We start from the raw sequence: 18,745 nt of genomic DNA, 5'->3' as shown, positions 1-18,745 counted from the left end.
CATAGACATAACTTCAACCGCGAAGATGGACTCAAATTGAGCAATTATTGGAAGGATGTGATCAACCAAGTTAAACCCTAGCTGCCTTACAGTTTATATTCACATCCACATCAACAGTCTTTTACTCCCAGCCTTGCACATCACTAGGAAATTTGAGGTGCAGCTTTCCTAATCGTGCACCACTTTTTTCCGAGTCCACTCTCCCCTGCTTCCCTGCCCCCCCACCCGTGGGACATGAGCTGTATGCCCAGCTTTGGGATTGGCTCCCCCAGCCCACGCCCCGCCCCCATACTCACCCTGCCCTCGTTTCCTTCCCGCCCACCCCCCCTCAGCTATATAAACCCGTGTTAGCGCTATCTCTTTGACATATTTTAGCAACTGTCTTCGCTGTGTTTGTCCCCACCTGATGACGGACGTTTGTGTTGCGCCCGAAACGTCGTGATTTAATTGAGTTGTTTTTTCATTTTTATTTTACTTTATTTTGTTTACCTACGTGACTTTACCGAGTAAAATTAAATACCACTTTGTCGGACGTCAGCCGTGTTTGTTCTGTGCAACTGACATGCCCCCGCCATAAGAACATGGATTTGCCACCGACTGCAAAGTAATTCCGATCCTGATCAAAGCGCATTTCAATGCTAAACACAGCTAGCCCCATCACCCAGTCCCACTCGACCCAATACCAGACAGCTCATGCAGCCGAAATATCCATACAGGTGTAGTGTCAGTGAGTCAGAGACGAGGTTTGTAGAGGGACCTTTATTGCACACACACGATCTCACCTGCTTGACTCTACAGTCGCTAGCGTATACACAACACTAGCCGTCTAACACCGACGGCGTTGACGGAGACAGCCAACAACTATCTAGCAGCGCAATATCGAGTGAAGACGGCAGCGACGATGGCAACAAGACGACAGTGACGAGACGATCCAATACCAGAACCGGCAGCCTCGAGCTCCCGCTCTCGGCCCCTTTTATGCTACGAGCACGACTTGGCTCCGCCCTGGCCGCACCTCCCTTCTCGAACCCACTCGCAGGTTTCAGGGGCTTCCAGATAGGGCCCTCCATGACCCTTGCCCCAGTTTCTCTACCCTCCAGACACACCCGCTCACATTCTCACCGGCATGTGAGCATGTGAGAGGGTGTGTGAAAAATTGCTCTATGCCGTTTTTATTCACTCAGATGTGGCTATACGTTCAAAAGTGGTACAACATTCTCGTGGGTACTGTGTGTACTGTACATGCTACTCGGCAGACAGCCGTTTCGCTTTGTACGCCCTTTTTTTTGGAACACATCAACCGCATAAAGTGAGGGAAACATGCACTTTACAGTGTTATACATTTTGGAGCCTGGTAAACAAAGGACACGACTTCATCTTCTGAGAGAGGTATGGACATGTGAGCAGCAAGTCCATAGGGTGGTTCAAGTTATTTTTTGTTACCGTGGAAATTCCTGTGTTTGCTGTATGCACCTCATGTGTGTTTTTGTTCAGAACCAAAGAATGACCTCGGATATGTATTCATCATTCCATGGATCGGTGAGTTTACAAATCCTGCAAGACGCACCAGAGACCACTCAACAAATTCACAAGCACGTAATAAAACGTAAATAAACATTACATTCACTGTACATATTTTTTTATATTAACGATGATGATGACGATGACAATGAGATGTGGTGGCGGAAGGAGTAGTTAGAAGTAGGGGCTCAGCCCACCTTCCCCCTCTTCTTCTGGGCCACAGACGCAACACTCTCACTTTTGCGACTCGCTGCATGATCAAGGGCACAATTAACGTGAATGTAGTTGCCATGCGACGGCCGGTCTATGCTCTGCAAGAATCACAGGATAATCGACAGGCAGCTGATCAGCTTCGCAGCGCCATGGGTGGTGCTGCGAAACGTGGAGAACCACAGGCCCGCTAAATTTGTAACAATGACGTCACGCAATGGCGTATTACCACCTTGCTTACCCGTAGATACTTCAATTTACAATCCACGGTTGGTAAATTGGTATACAATTAAACCGTGTGTGCATGAAATCGCGGTTTGCGAATCCGTGGTTGGTAAGGAATTCCTGTAATAGATCTTTAAGTTTCTTTTCACTAAGTCACATGAAAGAGAAGATAAATTGGTTTCCTGAAGCAGTGATATCGTGGTGAATGCACTGTGCTATGATTCCCATAACCTGGATTCAATATCCTGTCATGCACATCATTGTCAAGAGCTGTTTACATAAACCGCAAGCATCCAGACTGACTAAACTAGCCTGGTGAACCAGACCCAGCCAGCACACGTCATATCTACATGAACACACACACTGACCCAGCCAGTACACCTCCATCTACAGACACACACACTGACCAAGCCAGAACACCTCCCATCTACACAAACACACACTGCATGCCGTATCACCGTAATCATCAAACTGACCTTCCAACGTTATGTTACTTGTGGACAGGATTGAGTCTCCTCACCTCATCTGGTCCAAGGTGGTTCCGGAGTCGCCGCATGCTCAGCCCCGGCTTCCACATGGAGATTCTGAAGCCCTACGTATCTCTCATGGTGGAGAGCACCCAAGTGCTCATCGTAAGCTCACGCAGTTGTCACACATGCTGTGGGCACTTACCCTGCAGTAGCCATGGCAAGAATTATGGTTCTTAGTACTGCACTATGGATGGTGCTGAATCCAAATGTGTAATTTTAATATTCCCACCCCCAAACATGTGTAATGAGCGACTTCCACGACATGTCATATAGAGGGTACTTCTTCTTTATTACTCACCCTGGGCACAACACAGGCCAACACTGGTTCTTCCTCCAACTGAATATACTCTAGGCAATAACACCTACTGGCTACACGCACAGCCGATCACTCGGCGTGGTCCTCTCACCCTCACTCGTCTCCGCCACTGGCTGGCGGCGTGACGACGATGGCGATGGAACCCATGCAGGAGATTGTCCATGTGGCTGGAAGACTGAGAGAGATGTCGGTGAACAGCGACACGCCAGGACCCAGGACCCCACACACAAGCCCCGAGCTGGGGATCCGCTCCCCCTTTTATCCACCAAGGCGTGGCTAGGCCCCGCCTCTGGGCCACGCCCTCTTGTGGAACCTTCAAGTAGGCGGCGGCAGTGGTGGAAGTGGTGGCGGTGGTGGTGGCGCGGGGGACGGGGCACTCCGTGAGCCTCTCAAATACATATTTGTCATTGGAATCAACTGAGATGAACTTGCAACAATTTGGAAGACTCAAAGGTCAAACTTCTGGTAGACATGTTCTTTTAATACTCTTTGGTTATTTCGGTAAAGTCACGTAGGTAGAAAAAATATATATATCACGACGTTCTCAGGCGGAAAACATAATCCAGCAGTGGAACTGCTGAACCAGTATGGATTCCTGCAGTCACGAAAGCTTCAAATCAAGAATGTTCTTTTAATGTTTTACTTACTCCATGACAGAAGTCAATGAGTAGCTTAGAGATTAGAGTGCTGAGCTGGCATTCTATAGTTAGTGAGATTCCGCACCACCCCACCGCTGAGGCTGAAGAACTAACGATACTTGACATGGCCAAAGCTGTCAAGCAGATGAAACAGAACAAAGCCAGTGGACCAAACCAGATACCTGCTGTGATTTACAAACATGGAGGACAACACCTGCACTCTCTCATGGCCAGGATATGTAATGATGAAAACCTTCCCAACGAACTGAAATATGCCATCATTGTCACCATATTCAATAAAAGTGACAAGTCAGACTGTGGTAACTACAGAGGAATCTTTGTCCTTGCCACCTCTGGAAAAATACTTCCAAGAATTCTCCTAAACAGACTTCTACCCCTTGCTGAAAAACTCCTTCCTGAATCCCAGAGTGGCCTCCGACCTGGCAGGGGAACTTCAGACATGATCTTCTCAGCCCGTCAAATCCAAGAAAAGTGCCAGGAGCAGACTACTACTGTACATGGCCTTTTTAAATCTGACTAAAGCTTTTGACTCTGTTAATCGTGAAGCACTATGGAGAATCCTTCTAAAATATGGCTGCCCAACAAAATTTGTAAACATCCTCCGTCTTCTGCATGATGGTATGAAGGCTGTCATCCTATCAGGTGGTGAAACCACAGAGTCAATCAAGGTAAGAACTGAAGCAAGGGGGCATTATTGCACCAACTCTTTTCTCTATCTTCCTGGTGGGAATGCTTCACCTGACAGAGGGAAGACTCCCCTGAGGCATGCATATCACATATAGGACAGACGGGAACATTCCACATCAACCGTTTGAGAGCCAAGTCGAGAACCTCAATCACATTCCAATATGTAGATGATGCCCAAGTCAGTGCCTGCTCAGAAGCTGACCTTCAGGCCATAGTAAACTTATATGTAGTGCTGAACTTCACGCGACAGCTTCTTACTTTTCTTTCATCAATTTATTTCACCAACATGATTTAACATTGCCCCACATGCTCTCCGCTCGCTCGCCGCGTTCCGCCGGCCTCGCTTGCTCCGCGTCTCCGTCGACTCTCCTCTCCGCTTCCCCCGTCACAGTTCAGCCGCTCTCCCGCGGCTCTCCGTCACACTCCGGCGGCTCTCCGTCACACTCCGGCCGCTTCTTTATCGATTTCTCCGTCACACTCCAGCTGCTTTCTGCTGGCTTCGCCGTCACACTCTAGCCACTTTCTGCTGGCTTCGCCGTCACACTCCAGCCGCTTTCTGCTGGCTTTGCCGTCACACTCCATGCTACTCTACGCGTCGCTCACTCCACTGTTACCTTGTACTTCTCCACTGCTACCCTATACTTCTCCACTGCTACCCGATACTTCTCCACTGCTACCCTATACTTTTCCACTGCTACCCTATACTTCTCCACTGCTACCCTATTCTTCTCCACCGCTTCAGCTCCGACCGTCTTCTTCTCTCCCCAGGCGGGAACTCCCCTCAGCTCCAATTCCCCTGCATTTCATGCCCGACCCAATTAACTTCGAATTGATTAATCGGCGTCCCTCCGACGCCCCCCCCGCTCCTAGCCCTCCTCCACCACCTGTTGTTTTTCCCGACAACGTGGCGCCAGACCCCGACAACAACACCCACCAACCAATCACCGTCTTGCGTCCTTAATTACCCTCAACCCATCTCTGGCCTACCTTTCTGAGCCTTGACAACAACACCCATCCTCACATGCCCCCACTGTACTGCGCTCGCACGTGCGTGCAATCTCCCGCGCGTAGCATGTATTTAAACCACTACATATTGATATAAGCTTACAGCAGGATGGGTCTAACACTCATTACCAGCCAAACAAAGATCATCTTCCAACAAGCTCCGGGAGCACACCTACCACCCACCAAAATCACTACTAACAATGCAATACTAGAAACATTCCCAGTTTCCCATACTTAGGCAACCATCTTGCCAGCAATGTCTTAATTGATGATGAAATACAACATCAGATTGCTATAGCTAGTGCTGCCTTTCCCAAGCTTAAAAACAGGGGCTTTGAAGTTCACGACATTACCACCAAGACTAAAGTTGTTGTTTATAATGCTGTTATCATTCCTATCCTATTATATGGTGCAGAAACCTGGACCTCCTATCGCAAACACAGCAAATCCCTCAAAGTGTCATCAATGCTGCCTCAGGAAAATACTAAACATCAGCTGAGAAGAAAGACTAACTAACATAAGTGTCCTGGAGCGATCCAACTCATACAGTACAGAAGCCACTATCATGAAGCACTAACTCAGATGGGCAAGTCACCTCGTCAGGATGAATGACTCAAGTCTTCCTAAGTAAATCTTTTCTTCCCAGCTCAGGGATGGATCCAGTGCCCCTGGAGGTCAAAAGAAGCATTTTCATCACAACCTTAAAACACACCTCAAGTAAAGCCTTATAGAGCCAAACAACTGGGAAATCTATGCCTTGATAGACCGTCATGGAGGACCAAATAAACAATGGAACTGAACATTTTGAGGCCCAACAAAGAGCATTGATAGCTGGGAAAAGAGCACGCTTCAAAGTACATACACATACACCGGAGACAGAGGCAACACGTCTGAGTTCCAGGATAAACTGTCCCTGTCCCCACTGCATCAAGATCTGCAGGTCTTGGATCGGCCTGTTCAGCCACTTCCGGAACCATGGCCAGCCAGGCCCATCTCACAACCCGGACAAGTGACACCTGGAGGGAAATCACTCGACTACGAGGGATCCTAGAAGGAAAAGAACAAAGCCGCAATACAAGGCCCATCTGGAGTGGTCGAGGGGAGTTAGTGGGAGGAATAAAGAGGAAGGGGATGGTGCAAGAAGGCAAATAAGAGAGTTGTTTGGGGCGTAAGAGTTCCCTGTGCTGCACTGCCCATGTAAGAATACGCGTTGTCCCGGCGCCGGAGATGCAGGACCAGAATTACCACACCGCTCTGTCCAGCGACCAGCTGCTTCAGGCGGGACTCCATTGACATTGTTTTCCATTAACTCTTGGTCCCTGTCGAATCTCCTGGATCTCCCGGCACCCCATCATCTTGCCTGGGGTCAGGATATTCCACCTCCTCCCTCCGATGTTGATTCGCAGTTTGGATGGGCAAAGCAGTACTGAGTGCAGCCCATCCCTGTTCAACAGGCCACTATGCAGGGGAAAAGTAGGTTCCTCTTTTTAGAGTCTTCGAGAGTAAGGTCAGGGACTATGAGAACCCGGTTTCCCTCTATTTGAGTACCTTTACCCCTTAAAATTCTTGCCATCCTTAGCGCAACCATGTTGATTAGAGAAGAGAATTAACAGAGGGCAGAGTCACGGGTTGCCTGTATACATGGAGCCTTGTCCCTCTTTGATTCCAACCCAGTAGGCCTTAATGATCCAGTCTGAATGTATCGGTTGCTGGACTGGAGTCTTGGGGTTAGCTAGCACAGAAGGTAGGTAGGTAGGTGCTTTCTGATGTAGTTGAGGACTCCTAGGGAAACTGTGACCTCCCTGCTCTGTAACACCAAAGACCTTGAGTTGTTGTTTTCGGCTCTCTTTTGTTGAATGCATCCTCTAGCTCATTGAGTTTGGCGTTATGTGTTTTGCTGAACTCCCCCTGTTCCTCTAGTGCCACCTGGAAAGATGTCATCATGGAATCTTGCTTTTCCACTCTCACTGATGCCACTTAACTTTTTGTTGAGGACTCGGAATAGGTTGGTATTTTCCTCTGTAAGTAGACTAATCTTCTGGGTATATTGGGAGAGTTTATTGACTTTTTTGAGAAGAGCTTGTAGCATCCCACGAGTTCCTTTATGAGGGGTCTCGGGTTTTTCCTTAATTGGGAACGTGAGTGGAGAAGAGGCCTTAGATTTTTGCGCGGGGCACTTTCCGCCATTGAACACGTGGAGTGTGGGGCAGACTAACACGGGCCTCGGCTTTAGTTTCATGAAGCAGGCCCGAATCCAGAAGTCCAGGTTTTCTGTGCAGAGGGGAAGGCATGTTTAAAGTCCGGGTTGCCCCTCTGGTGCTGTGAGGCTAAACAATAAATTGAAAAAACAAAACAAAACAAAAATTGTAACCTAATATATTGAGTCAAAGAGGTCCGTTTGAGCACTTCTCACTTGCAAAATTACATTAAAGGCTATATGGGGATCTTTTGTCTTTGTCTTTCACTTGCATCCAACAGGACAAATGGGAGAAGAAGATGGAGACGGAGAACTTGTTTGACGTGTTTGAGGACATCAGCCTCATGATGCTGGACAGTATTATGAAGTGTGCCTTCAGCTACCGCAGCAGCTGCCAGACGGACAGGTGACCCGGCGGGGCACGCGCAGGCCATGCAGAGCTGGAAGCACTGCGGCATGGGGCAGGGACTCGCAGGCCTCGACATTGGCATTCAGCTCCTGCACACGTGGCTGTTGCCATCGTGCATTAAAAGAGAGCGAAAGAAAGCGCCAATTGATCATAGTGATTGCATAATGCAGAATTACCTTGGCAAAGTGTGATGCATAACCTTACACTAAACCGCTAAGATGTTTATATTCACTGCACAGGCATCCACACGCCTTAGTCTCATGATCCAGGTTCCTAAATTACCTACAAATGTAATAGCAACCTGCGATTTCCCATAGCGATTCTCTTCAACCTAAACATATGTCAAGAGGTCTTCCCCAAATTACCAACCGTCTGTCACGTGCGCTAATAGCCACTGAGTGGCGTCTTGTAACTCGCGTGACCTCTCTCGCCCTGTGCCCCGCTCTTGGTGGCCAGTGACAACTCCTACGTGTCGGCGGTGTTTGATCTCACGGAAATGGTGCACCGTCGGATCCGGATCTTCCCATACCACTTTGATGTCATCTTCAACCTGAGTCCACTGGGATTCCGCTTTCGCAAGGCGTGTAACATCGCACACGAACACACAGGTATGGTGGGCGCACAGGCACGCCAACTATCATGTGCGCAGACTAAGACACCCTGCCTCGCATGATAAGACGATAGGGGTGAGGGTCACGGTGCAGTGTACCAACAGCAGTGTCTCCGCTCTACTCATAGACAGCTTAAAAATAAAAACCTTTGCCTTTATCTGCCAGAAAATAGGAACCCCGTAAACGTAGAGGGTGATCAGTGAAGTGCAGGTCACAACTCTGCAAATAACATGCGTCACAGAAGTCTAAGGCTAAATGTAGAATATTATTTTTGTGCGTGTGTATATGTGTACTGCTAATCAGCTAAAGTGATCAAAGAACGCAAGGAGGCCTTGCGTGGGGAAGATGAACTGGAGAAGATCAAAGCAAAGCGGTACCTTGACTTCCTCGACATCTTGCTCAGCGTGCGGGTGAGCGTCCGATCGTGAAGAGCATTGATGGCATGGATATTGTGGCCTCTCGGTTGCACGTAGGTCACAATGGTTATGAATAATTATTTGCAATGACCGGCTTCCCCACTTTTCAGGATGACAAGGGCAATGGGCTGACCAAGGAGGACATACAGGCCGAGGTGGATACCTTCATGTTTGCTGGCCATGACACTACAGCCAGTGGCCTGGCCTGGGCCCTACATGCCATGGCTCACAACCCTCACCACCAGGATGCTTGCCGTGCCGAGGTCACAAGCCTGCTTGCAGGCCGAACCTTCCTCACCTGGTGAGAGGTTTGGCATGCAACATGGAAAGCACTCTGCACGCTCTCAAGTGAAGAGAACACAAAGCTTCTTTCTGGAGATGACTCCTGAAACTCTCCAGGAGAAAGGTTTTCAGGCTGATTTTGTGAATCAGTTGGATTTATTTCATTGTGTTTCTCTCAACCCATCAATGTCTCCTTCTTGTTAGAGGCTGATGACAAAACAATATTTGCAGTAGCAGAATCTGTTCTTCAGGGTCAATGTCAATGGACCGCCTGGATTAAATATTTACTTGGATTGCTTTATTTAGAGCAAAAGTTATAAACATTTTTGGCGTGGTGCCCCAAATCAAGACCACTGTTAATAAGGCACTTATTTCATGCCTTGTCCTTGTGAGTTTTGTGTTCATAAGTAATTTATTTCATGTTGTGCATGAGTGAATTTGTCACCACAACAGGGTACTGACATTCCCTGTGCTAGTTTTAAATATTTTCTGCATTTTTATTGCACGGTATCCATGCCACAGTGTGTGCCACCCCAGGGGAGCACGACCCACAGGTTTAAGAACCACAGATATGGAGAAACATTTCATATATCTACTTTTGTCTACACGAAGGAACCTTCATCAAGACGTCTGGCCATCGTGAGAGAGAAGGCCTGGAAGGGCTCTCGAGAGCTCCCTCTCCTGGAGGCTGCTCTGCCAGCAGTCGTGTGAGCTAGAAACTGCAGGGCTGCGCCTTTTCACATTCAGGAGCAATTTGATGAAAAGTTTTAGAAATACAGAATATTAAAAATGTTGGAAGCCGTTTTGTTCTTCATTGTTTGCAATCAACGTGTACAATAAAATATACATTGCCAGGCAGTGCAACTCAGTGGGCAAGAGCAACACTCGCGTTCAGGCATTGAGCCCGAATATGATGCCCAATTTTCAGCTGACTTAGACCTGAGGTAAACAGGACACAAACTGACGTTGGACTGTGATCTGCAATCACCGTGCATGCATGTCCCCTTGCAGGGACGACCTTTCCCAGCTGTCCTACACCACCATGTGCATCAAGGAGTCGATGCGCCTGCAGACCGCGGTGCCCGCCATCTCCAGGAAGACGAGCAAACCAATCGCCTTGTGCGACGGGCGCGTCATCCCCACAGGTCTTAGCTCCTAGCCTCCTCGACTCTGGCCTAACTTCAGCGAGCTGACATTTCTAGCCTCCCACCCCCTCCCACAGATCCTAACGCTTTACCTAGTCTTCTTTCAACCCCGTGTTTGTTGTCACTTTGCGCCGACTCTGTCCACGGCTGGTGCCACATTTTTACAAGTCCGGAGCACACTCGAACTCCAAGGCCCATTGGGAGTGGACAGGCGGTGGAGTGAGTGACACGGGGAGAGGGATGCGAGCGATGGACGAGGGTCCCGGCGAGGAGTTGTGGGTTGGAGTCCCAGTTAATAAAACCTTTGTAGGTTAGAATAACTGTAAAAACTAAATTACCATACTGTATGATAATAGCTATTTCCCCTTTTTTTCTGGCAACAAAACAGGTGTTAAGATGTTAAAACACCAAACTGAAACCTTTTACAAGGAATATTGTCTGCATTAACCACGATGCTTGTGGTCAGAATGCAAACAAAAAATATACATTGATAATATATGCATTGTGCTTGAAACTGATTGGTCCACACCAGCCTTATCTTGAGCCTCGTCTCAAACGGTGTTAGACCAGAGGACACCTAAAGGCGTACAGCTCAAAGACAATGCACTATCAGAGTAATGAGAGCTCGGGGTGAGCATCTACATCATGTGACCTCCTTTGCCAGTACCAAAATATAATAGGTTTTTCCCCTTTTTTCTGAGAATTAAACAAGTGTTCAGATGTTAAAACACCAAACTGAAACCTTTTACAAGGAATTATGTCCGCATTAACCACAATACTCTGATAATATATGCATTCATACTCTTTGGTTCTTTCGGTAAAGTCACGTAGGTAGAAAATATGATATGATAATAGGTTTATTTTTTTATACCATACTGTAGTTTACGTGTCTTTATTCTTCTGTTAAATGGCTGGTCCTTGACTCATGCTGTCCAATCCTGAAGTTCTTCGTGTCGCGTACCATCCCTTAAAGTGGCATCGCAGCATATTTGTATCTTTGCCACTTTCACTCCATATGGACTTCCGGAACAAGGTCTGGAGTCGCAGACCCCTGGCCCATGTGATTCTATTCTCAGTTGCACCATGATGGGGAGCTGTGTAACTACACATTTTGGGAAACTTTAGCAACTCTACGTTCATGTATCTTTGCCTCCCAACCCCTGTGCTGTGCAAACGTGCAGGAACCCGAGTTTTCATCAACATCTTCTGCTTGCACAGAAACCCAGAGTTCTGGAAGGACCCAGAGGTTTGTCTCCAGCCTCCGAGTGTGCACGCTGCTTCATTGAACTATGGCAGTGTCGCATGTGTGAAATGCACTCACCTGGCCTCTGTATTTGACCTGCACGTGCAGATTCAATACATTCGTAGCCTCGACATGAAGATTGTTTTGTCCATGTTCACATTCCTTCCTTCTGAAACAAATATAGGCAGAGCATGACAATTTTAGGATATTTTCATGATTTTGAATAACAAATACAATGCAATTGTGACGATTTTAAACTTAAGCCCCACTTGCAGAGTTATTGAAAATAAGATGCATATTGACTTTGAAGAAAGTAGGCTTGGGTCTGAAAGATGTATTGCCCGATTAATGAGACTGGTGATGCAATGACTGCCAAAGGAGAGAACGTAGTGATGCAGCTCAGCGGTAGCGCGTTTTCCGCTTGTTACATAAGTTATTTTTGTGTTTAGTTTGTTATCCGTCCCTGCACGTCCGATTAGCACGGTTGACTATGTACGGTGCGAAAGAAGTTGAACATACATACAACATACATAGAAGTTAACGGTTCAAATCCAGCGGCCGTCCTGATTAATACTGCACGTGTATGAAATGTATGTACGTTGAACTTCTTTCGCACTGTACATAGCCAGCCATGAAAATTGGAGGTGCGGGGGAAGGACAACAAACTGAACACAAGAAACTGTTCTAAAAATGAAGAGCATTGCAGACGGCTGCAGAAGCGCATTTGAATACGCGTTATGCAGTGGTTATACAAAAGCCACTGCGAGGATGACCAGAGTTTGCATGATGGTTTATGCACCTTGAAATCAGCAAAATATCGTGGTTCATTTGTGGCAAGCACTTTGTGTGTAATGAGTGCGATCTTATATGTATTTGTTCAGCAACCAGAAGCCAATGCAGCGCAAGCGAGCACCGGACCAACATTGTTGGACTTTACAGTGCCCGTCACGACACATGCCAAAGAATTTTGTACACGTAGCTTGCTAATGTTTTTTTCAGACATCCTGGAGAGTAGTGAGTTCCGAAAATCAAGCTTTGTCAATACTATGAGTAATGATTCGGAATAGTTGCATTCTTTATGGGAAGTATGATTCCTTGGGGAGGGATGTAACACACCAGGCGGGTTGGTCGTTTTGCCACTCTTTTATAGGCGATACTTTCATGCATACAGAAAGGCAGAACCCCACAATTATTGTCTGACTTGTGCGCTCTATATGGAACTTAATGAAGAAAAGGAACCAGTTTTTACACGAAACGCACCCGAACGACTATCACCCTTATACACCCACAAGCACGCCCGTTTATAGGGTCTCACGGTCCTGTGTGTCCCAGTCGGCCTGTAGCAATATGCAAAGCTTTTCGTGCCTTCTTTGGAGTGGTGTCTCCTCAGTCTAACAGTAGGTAGAGCACTGGTGGCTCCATTGGCGTGTCCACCTTGTAGCAGTAATTAAAGCAAGGCTGGCTCTCTTGGTCTGGTGTGACCACTCTGCAGCTATAGACAGAGCAGGTGGCTTCCCTTGGGGTGGTGTTTCCCCACCAACAGCACGCAGAGCCCTGCTGCCTCCCCTTGGTGTGGTGCCTCCACACTCTTGCGGTGGGTAGAGGCTTCCAGCTCCTGGCTGCTGCTGCTATTTTCTGGCCCCACTCCTCCCTTCTCTTCACGTCAAGTGCCTCCAAACCCCTTCTTTATTCCCCCTTTTATGGCAGGTAAATTTGCATAATTGGGCTTCCCACACCCATACTCCTAAAATCGGTCACACCAGCTAGAACTGCCACAGTGGTAAGCCAGGGGTGTAACCATCAACTTTCGCCTCGTCACACTATGCGACACGCCACCGTGTTGGCAAACCACATGTGCACTGCTCGCGTGCATTTTTAGAGGTTATCGAGGCATCCATATCTAACTTTAACTTAAATGTCGAGTCGACATTTGTTGATCAGATATTGGATCAATGCCATCTTGTTATCTAGGGAGCATGCGTTTACAAATCCAAAGTTGAGCTCTGATCCACGGTTTGGCTTGATACCTGACATCAGCAATATGGCGATGAAGGCACTCTTTCTGGATCGTGTGGATGTAGGGTCGAAGAAAAACTGACGAGATCTGCAGCATAATAATGTGGGATGCATTGCAACAAGTGACGAACACGGTCAGGTAGGGGTCGGCATTTCCACAGCAGATCGTAGCACAGTGGGTGCAGAACTCGAGTCGATTGACCTGGAAAGTCGACCAATCAGCACTCCCTTTTGCTGGTGAGTGCCACCGCAGTACTGGAGACATTTGGGTGAGACAATTAGTTTGTCAATCCAAGCCAAGAGAAGTTCTCGGCATGGTCCCCCATTCTCCAGGGAAGAGGGGAGGCATTGCTTGTTCACACCGCTTGGTTTGTTCAGCCGAAGTCCCGCGTGCGTGGGGCCTGGCCGCAAGCACCCGGGCAGCAGCAGCAGAATTGGGTTTGTGCACTTCACTACACACCTGGTGACCTGGGTTAGATTCCTTGCCGCATCAAGCAAGGAATGCCTGAACCTGTCCTGGATCGCTCCGATGTCAACTCAGCCGTAAATTAATGCCCAGTGTTGTGTGTTATCATCAGCACTTGGGTGGGTAAAGGTAGCACGGCATGCTGGTGGCCACAGAACCCCCTCTTGTGCCAGGCTGTCCTAATCAGGTGCTGGCTAAACAGTACAGTATTTGCCAACTTGCCTCACCACCAGCTAAATTCCAGTATTAACCCCTGGACATCCACACCAGAGGTGATTAGTCTCAGTAAACTTAAGAGACCTGGGCCCCCCTCAGGTTTACTGATGGTAATTCTGTCGTGTGTGCATTGGCGTAAAACCTGGGAAACTTCTGTAATAAACGAGACAACAGACAACTCACCTGCAGCAAACATACCAGCAGACAGTCAAGGAAGTAGGCCAATGCTTCCCATTGGTGCAGAGAGGGCTCCACAGTGATTGGTCGGGAGGCGAGGTTCAAAGGGATTGGAGGTGGAGGTTCAAACTGAAAAAGGGGGGAAGCGAAAGTTGAGTGTTGAGGCGACGGTTGACAACCATTGAGGGAAGAAGGACGATGATTGGTCGAGAGCGGTGTGGAGCTTCGAGAGAATTGGCTCGAAAGGTATAAAAGGAGAGAGCACAAGGGGAGGGTACGAGCTTAAAGAGACAAGCAAAGTAGTCGGGCCTAGTGTTGGTGCTGTGTCAAATCAAAGGCTCCCGAGTGCAACATGTGAACCTTATGGCGGTATCCTGGGGTACCATAGTACACCGGCTCCCACATAATGTCCGTGATGAAGTCATTTTTAGTTTGTTGATGGTCAGCGATGCGGCAATCGACTCACCTCGACGAACTGTACCCAATGCACTATTCAAAGTAGAATTTTTTGAAAACGGATTTTTTCATGCTATTTGGCGTTTTGACATCGCGGAGTAGCACTGATTTCGGATTGATTGGTACCCCAGTCGTGGAGTTAAGTCCACCCCTGGGGAAAATAGTGTCCCAGAAATAAAATATTTAATTGCCTCGGCCATTTTGTATTATTTGGTACCCCGGGGTACTGCCATAAGGATCATGTGTCGGCGTCCTAACACTTAGATGGCTGGGAATGGAGCTCTGTACCAACCTGCTATCAACTTAATAATAGGTGTGTGGCACATTAGGAAGGGACCACTCTTTTAATTATATCCTTCTGCAGCAAGGGAGTAAAGTGTGGTTCTGTGAAAGTCCTGATGTGCTGTGCAGTACATCAATGCATGTGTGTACAGCAGCATGTGATGATTGAGTTGGGCCTGTAGGTGGCTGCCAGGGTTATTGAATAACCGCACTTGGACACCTGTCACATGATTAATGGCAACTCGGAAGAATTGCTGTGTGTGACACACGTGCTGGTGCATTTTACAAGTAAAGGACCCAAAGGTTGTTTTTGATCATTATATAAATGTTCTAGACTTGCTCTAGACTTGTTCTAGACGTTAATCTTGGCTTTGAATTGTTCGTTTGTGATATATGCAATTAGAGGGGTTTTAGCACTGTGCATGGTAAAGGGATGATGCACTGTAATTACCTACTGTCATTGTAATTCTCTAACCCTAATACTGTTTAGTCTATAACCATGCCCATGTACCCAGAGTATGAATACTTGCAATGCTATTGAAAATAGAACACATGTAAAATAGTAAGTTGTACAATGGTGACACATACAGTACGTATACTGTACACATACAGTACATATAATGGGTGTAAGATACCGATATAAGTGGATGGTATAGATAGACATACAGCTCATTATTAAAGGAATATTCGAATAGTGATGTGCAAATGTGATTGTCAAAGACAAAGATGGTTTATCAGTAGTAGAATTGGGTTTAAGAGAAAACTGTTAAGATTAACCAGACTTGGACACCAGCGACATGGTTAATGGCGACTCGGAAGAATTGCTGTGTGTGACACACATGCTGGTGCATTCTACAGAGTGACGGTGCTGTTCTTCACAAGCTTGCTATTAACCACAATAAATGTGTCTGCCCTTGATTTGGAGCACCTTCCCACGTCCTTCATTTCGAGTGTACAACAGGTGCTCACTTAAATAACTTTCCCCAGCAGGGTAATAGAGACGGAGGTGGTGATCAGTGTGTGCGTACGCGTGCACATGAAGTCACTGGATGTGTCAATGTAATTTTAACTCGCCTGTGCATCTGCCCGCAGGTTTATGACCCTCTGAGATTTTCTCCTGAAAACGCAGCCAATCGCCACCCCTACGCGTTCATCCCCTTCTCGGCCGGGCCCCGGTGAGCGTTAAACCCTCCTGCTCACCGCCACCGTCTCCACAGGCAAACTCGGGCCGTTACGACACAAAATATGAAGCCCCGCGACGCGATCAGCCTGCAAGGGACATGGGGGGGGGAGCGATGGGTCAGTGGTTAACGCATTGCACACAAACCCAGAAACCCAAGTTCGATTCCCGAACACAAATAAAATAATTGGCAATGGGGAGTTATAAACCATACCTACTCTTTGGTTCTTTCAGTAAAGTAACGTAGTTAGAAATCAAATAAAACAAATCACGACGTTTCGATTGCAACACAAGCAATCTTCATCAGGTGTGTCAACCACAGCAAGAAAAAAATACTGAAGTGGGCGAGAGAGCTGCCGTGGCAAGAGGTTATATAGGTAAGAAAGGGGGGGGAGCAAGGGGGGAGAGAGAGAGAGGGGGGTGGGGTAGGGGGGCGCTGCGTGAGCGCTGGGGAAGAGAGTGGACGTGAGGCGGGGGGGAAGTGGGCGGGGCTGGAAGTGGGAGGCTGGGTAAAGCTGGGGATGCGGGGGGAAATTAACTCGGAAAAATAGACGAGTACCCGGCAGATATGATAGAAAACAACCATAAACAGTTAAGGTTTTACCTGGTTAATAACATCATTCCAATGATTGCTCAATTTGTATCCATCTTCTCGGTTGAAGTTATGTTTTATTTTATTTCTAACTACGTGACTTTACCGAAAGAACCAAAGAGTATGGATTCCTGCAGTCACGAAAGCTTCAAATCAAGAATAAACCATACCTGTCCCCTTCTCCCCTTCACCAACCCACGTTGCCTAGTCTGTCGAAGTATTGTTAAGTAACTCCCCCCACTCAAATGATGCCTTCATCGGACAGTTGATTTTTAAAAAGGACTGCGCATTTTTACTTAAAATAAGTCACGCTGCTTTGCAGCAAGAAGTTTCCAGGGTTTAATTCCAGACTCGGGACAAAAAACGACGACACAATGTACCTGACACTGGTCAAACATCCCAAGGCTGAAATATCTTACCGAGAAATTACTCAATGAGCGATTACACACAGGAAGAACATCGCCTCCTGATTCGTGAGACCACTGAGGCTCCAAGCATAACCAAGCATAAACTGATTATGATTATGAAAGCAGTGAACGTGTCTGAAGCCTGCGTGGGTGATAGTGTCGGTGCCTGCCCTGGATGGGTGGGGAGCTGTGGCACAGCGGTTAGTGTGCTGCGCTATGAACCCTGCAACACAAGTTCGATTCCCCCTCACGGCCAACACCGGTGACAATTAATTGAATAGGTATTGGGCCTCTGCTAAGTCGACTCAGCCTCAAATTAGTACCTGGTGCAGTAAGTATCGCTACTGGGGAGACATAGGCAGTTGCGTGTAGTGCTGGTGATCCATAGGTGCTCGCTAACAGCAGTCACCCCAAGTCTATTTAAGGCTATAATAGGGATATTTGTCTTGCCTGGATGAGTGAGTGCGGAGAACCATCAAATAAATATTTATTTTATTTTTTGCTGACACACGTGGCGCCTTTCTGGCTCAAATCTGCCAATGAAAGAGCCATCACATTAATGAACAATAGAACATTCTGTACAATGAGATCTGAAGGGAACGATGGCACCACACAAGAGGAGTGGTGCTGCCCAACACAGACCCCTCCCTGGGCTGCACTTGCATCCTCATGAAGAAATATTCTCGCAAAGCATTGCGTGCCCCATATTCATTATGTGTCGCATTACAGCCACAGCAATGTTTTATTTATTGAGCTGGAACTTATCCACATAATTGTATAGCACGGCTCTACTACAGACCGATTTCATGGTTGACTTTGGTAATGTAAGCGATGATAAAATTGTGATTGTGACCATGACTCCCTTCACCCTGCGTGCCCCCCCGCCCCCACCAGCAACTGCATTGGGCAGCACTTTGCCATGAACGAGCTGCGCGTGACGCTCGCCCTGATTCTCTCACGGTTCCGCGTGCTGCCGGGCCCCGTGGAGGCGCAGCCCGTGCCGCGCGTCGTCAACCGCTCCACCACGGGCTTCCAGCTGCAGCTCGAGAGAATCCCGCCACTCGCCGAGTAGCAGCGACGCGCTCCGTCCCCATCTCACATCACACCGAGCGCAGAGCCCTCTCCATGCTTCTCACTCTCACATTCACTCTCTGTGGAACTCTGTTCCCATCACACACACTCACTGTGGAACTCTCTCCCCATCTCACACACTCACTGTGGAACTCCCTGTCATACACTCGGGTGAGACTGATGATGGTGAGATGTCTTTTTCTATAGTTCACACACGTGCCCTGCTTGTGCAACACTCTAGGTTCTAGTAACTGATGGTATTAGATAACTCGTGTTGTGTGGTATGAGAGATGCCGACAGCTTGGGAAAGCCTTGATCCAACAGTGGATAGATATATATTGCTTGATTAGTAATGTGTTGTCTCTATAGTCCTGCATGAATAAAATAATAAAAAATAAACCATGCTCTCAAACTGTAATCGTATTT

General features: G+C 47.6%; 1 protein-coding gene across 1 annotated transcript in view; it reads left to right on the top strand.

Moving 5' to 3' along the window:
* The window catches only part of LOC133352622 (cytochrome P450 4B1-like), a 36,812-nt gene extending 18,081 nt beyond the window's left edge, over positions 1-18,731 (top strand). The window contains exons 3-12 of the mRNA XM_061568377.1: positions 1,495-1,539; positions 2,461-2,588; positions 7,632-7,756; positions 8,216-8,367; positions 8,674-8,780; positions 8,897-9,087; positions 10,080-10,213; positions 11,395-11,459; positions 16,162-16,244; positions 18,143-18,731. Of these exons, the coding sequence (XP_061424361.1) occupies positions 1,495-1,539; positions 2,461-2,588; positions 7,632-7,756; positions 8,216-8,367; positions 8,674-8,780; positions 8,897-9,087; positions 10,080-10,213; positions 11,395-11,459; positions 16,162-16,244; positions 18,143-18,320 (1,208 nt within the window). The 3' untranslated portion in view covers positions 18,321-18,731. The remainder of the gene's footprint in view (positions 1-1,494; positions 1,540-2,460; positions 2,589-7,631; positions 7,757-8,215; positions 8,368-8,673; positions 8,781-8,896; positions 9,088-10,079; positions 10,214-11,394; positions 11,460-16,161; positions 16,245-18,142) is intronic.
* The last annotated feature ends 14 nt before the right edge of the window (positions 18,732-18,745 follow it).

The sequence above is a fragment of the Lethenteron reissneri genome, chromosome 41 (assembly GCF_015708825.2).
Source record: "Lethenteron reissneri isolate LAM-NWPU_2019-01 chromosome 41, ASM1570882v1, whole genome shotgun sequence".
NCBI classification, from domain to species: domain Eukaryota; kingdom Metazoa; phylum Chordata; class Hyperoartia; order Petromyzontiformes; family Petromyzontidae; genus Lethenteron; species Lethenteron reissneri.
The sequence above is the reverse complement of the archived record's forward strand: the minus strand, read 5'-3'. Positions and strand labels throughout refer to the sequence as shown.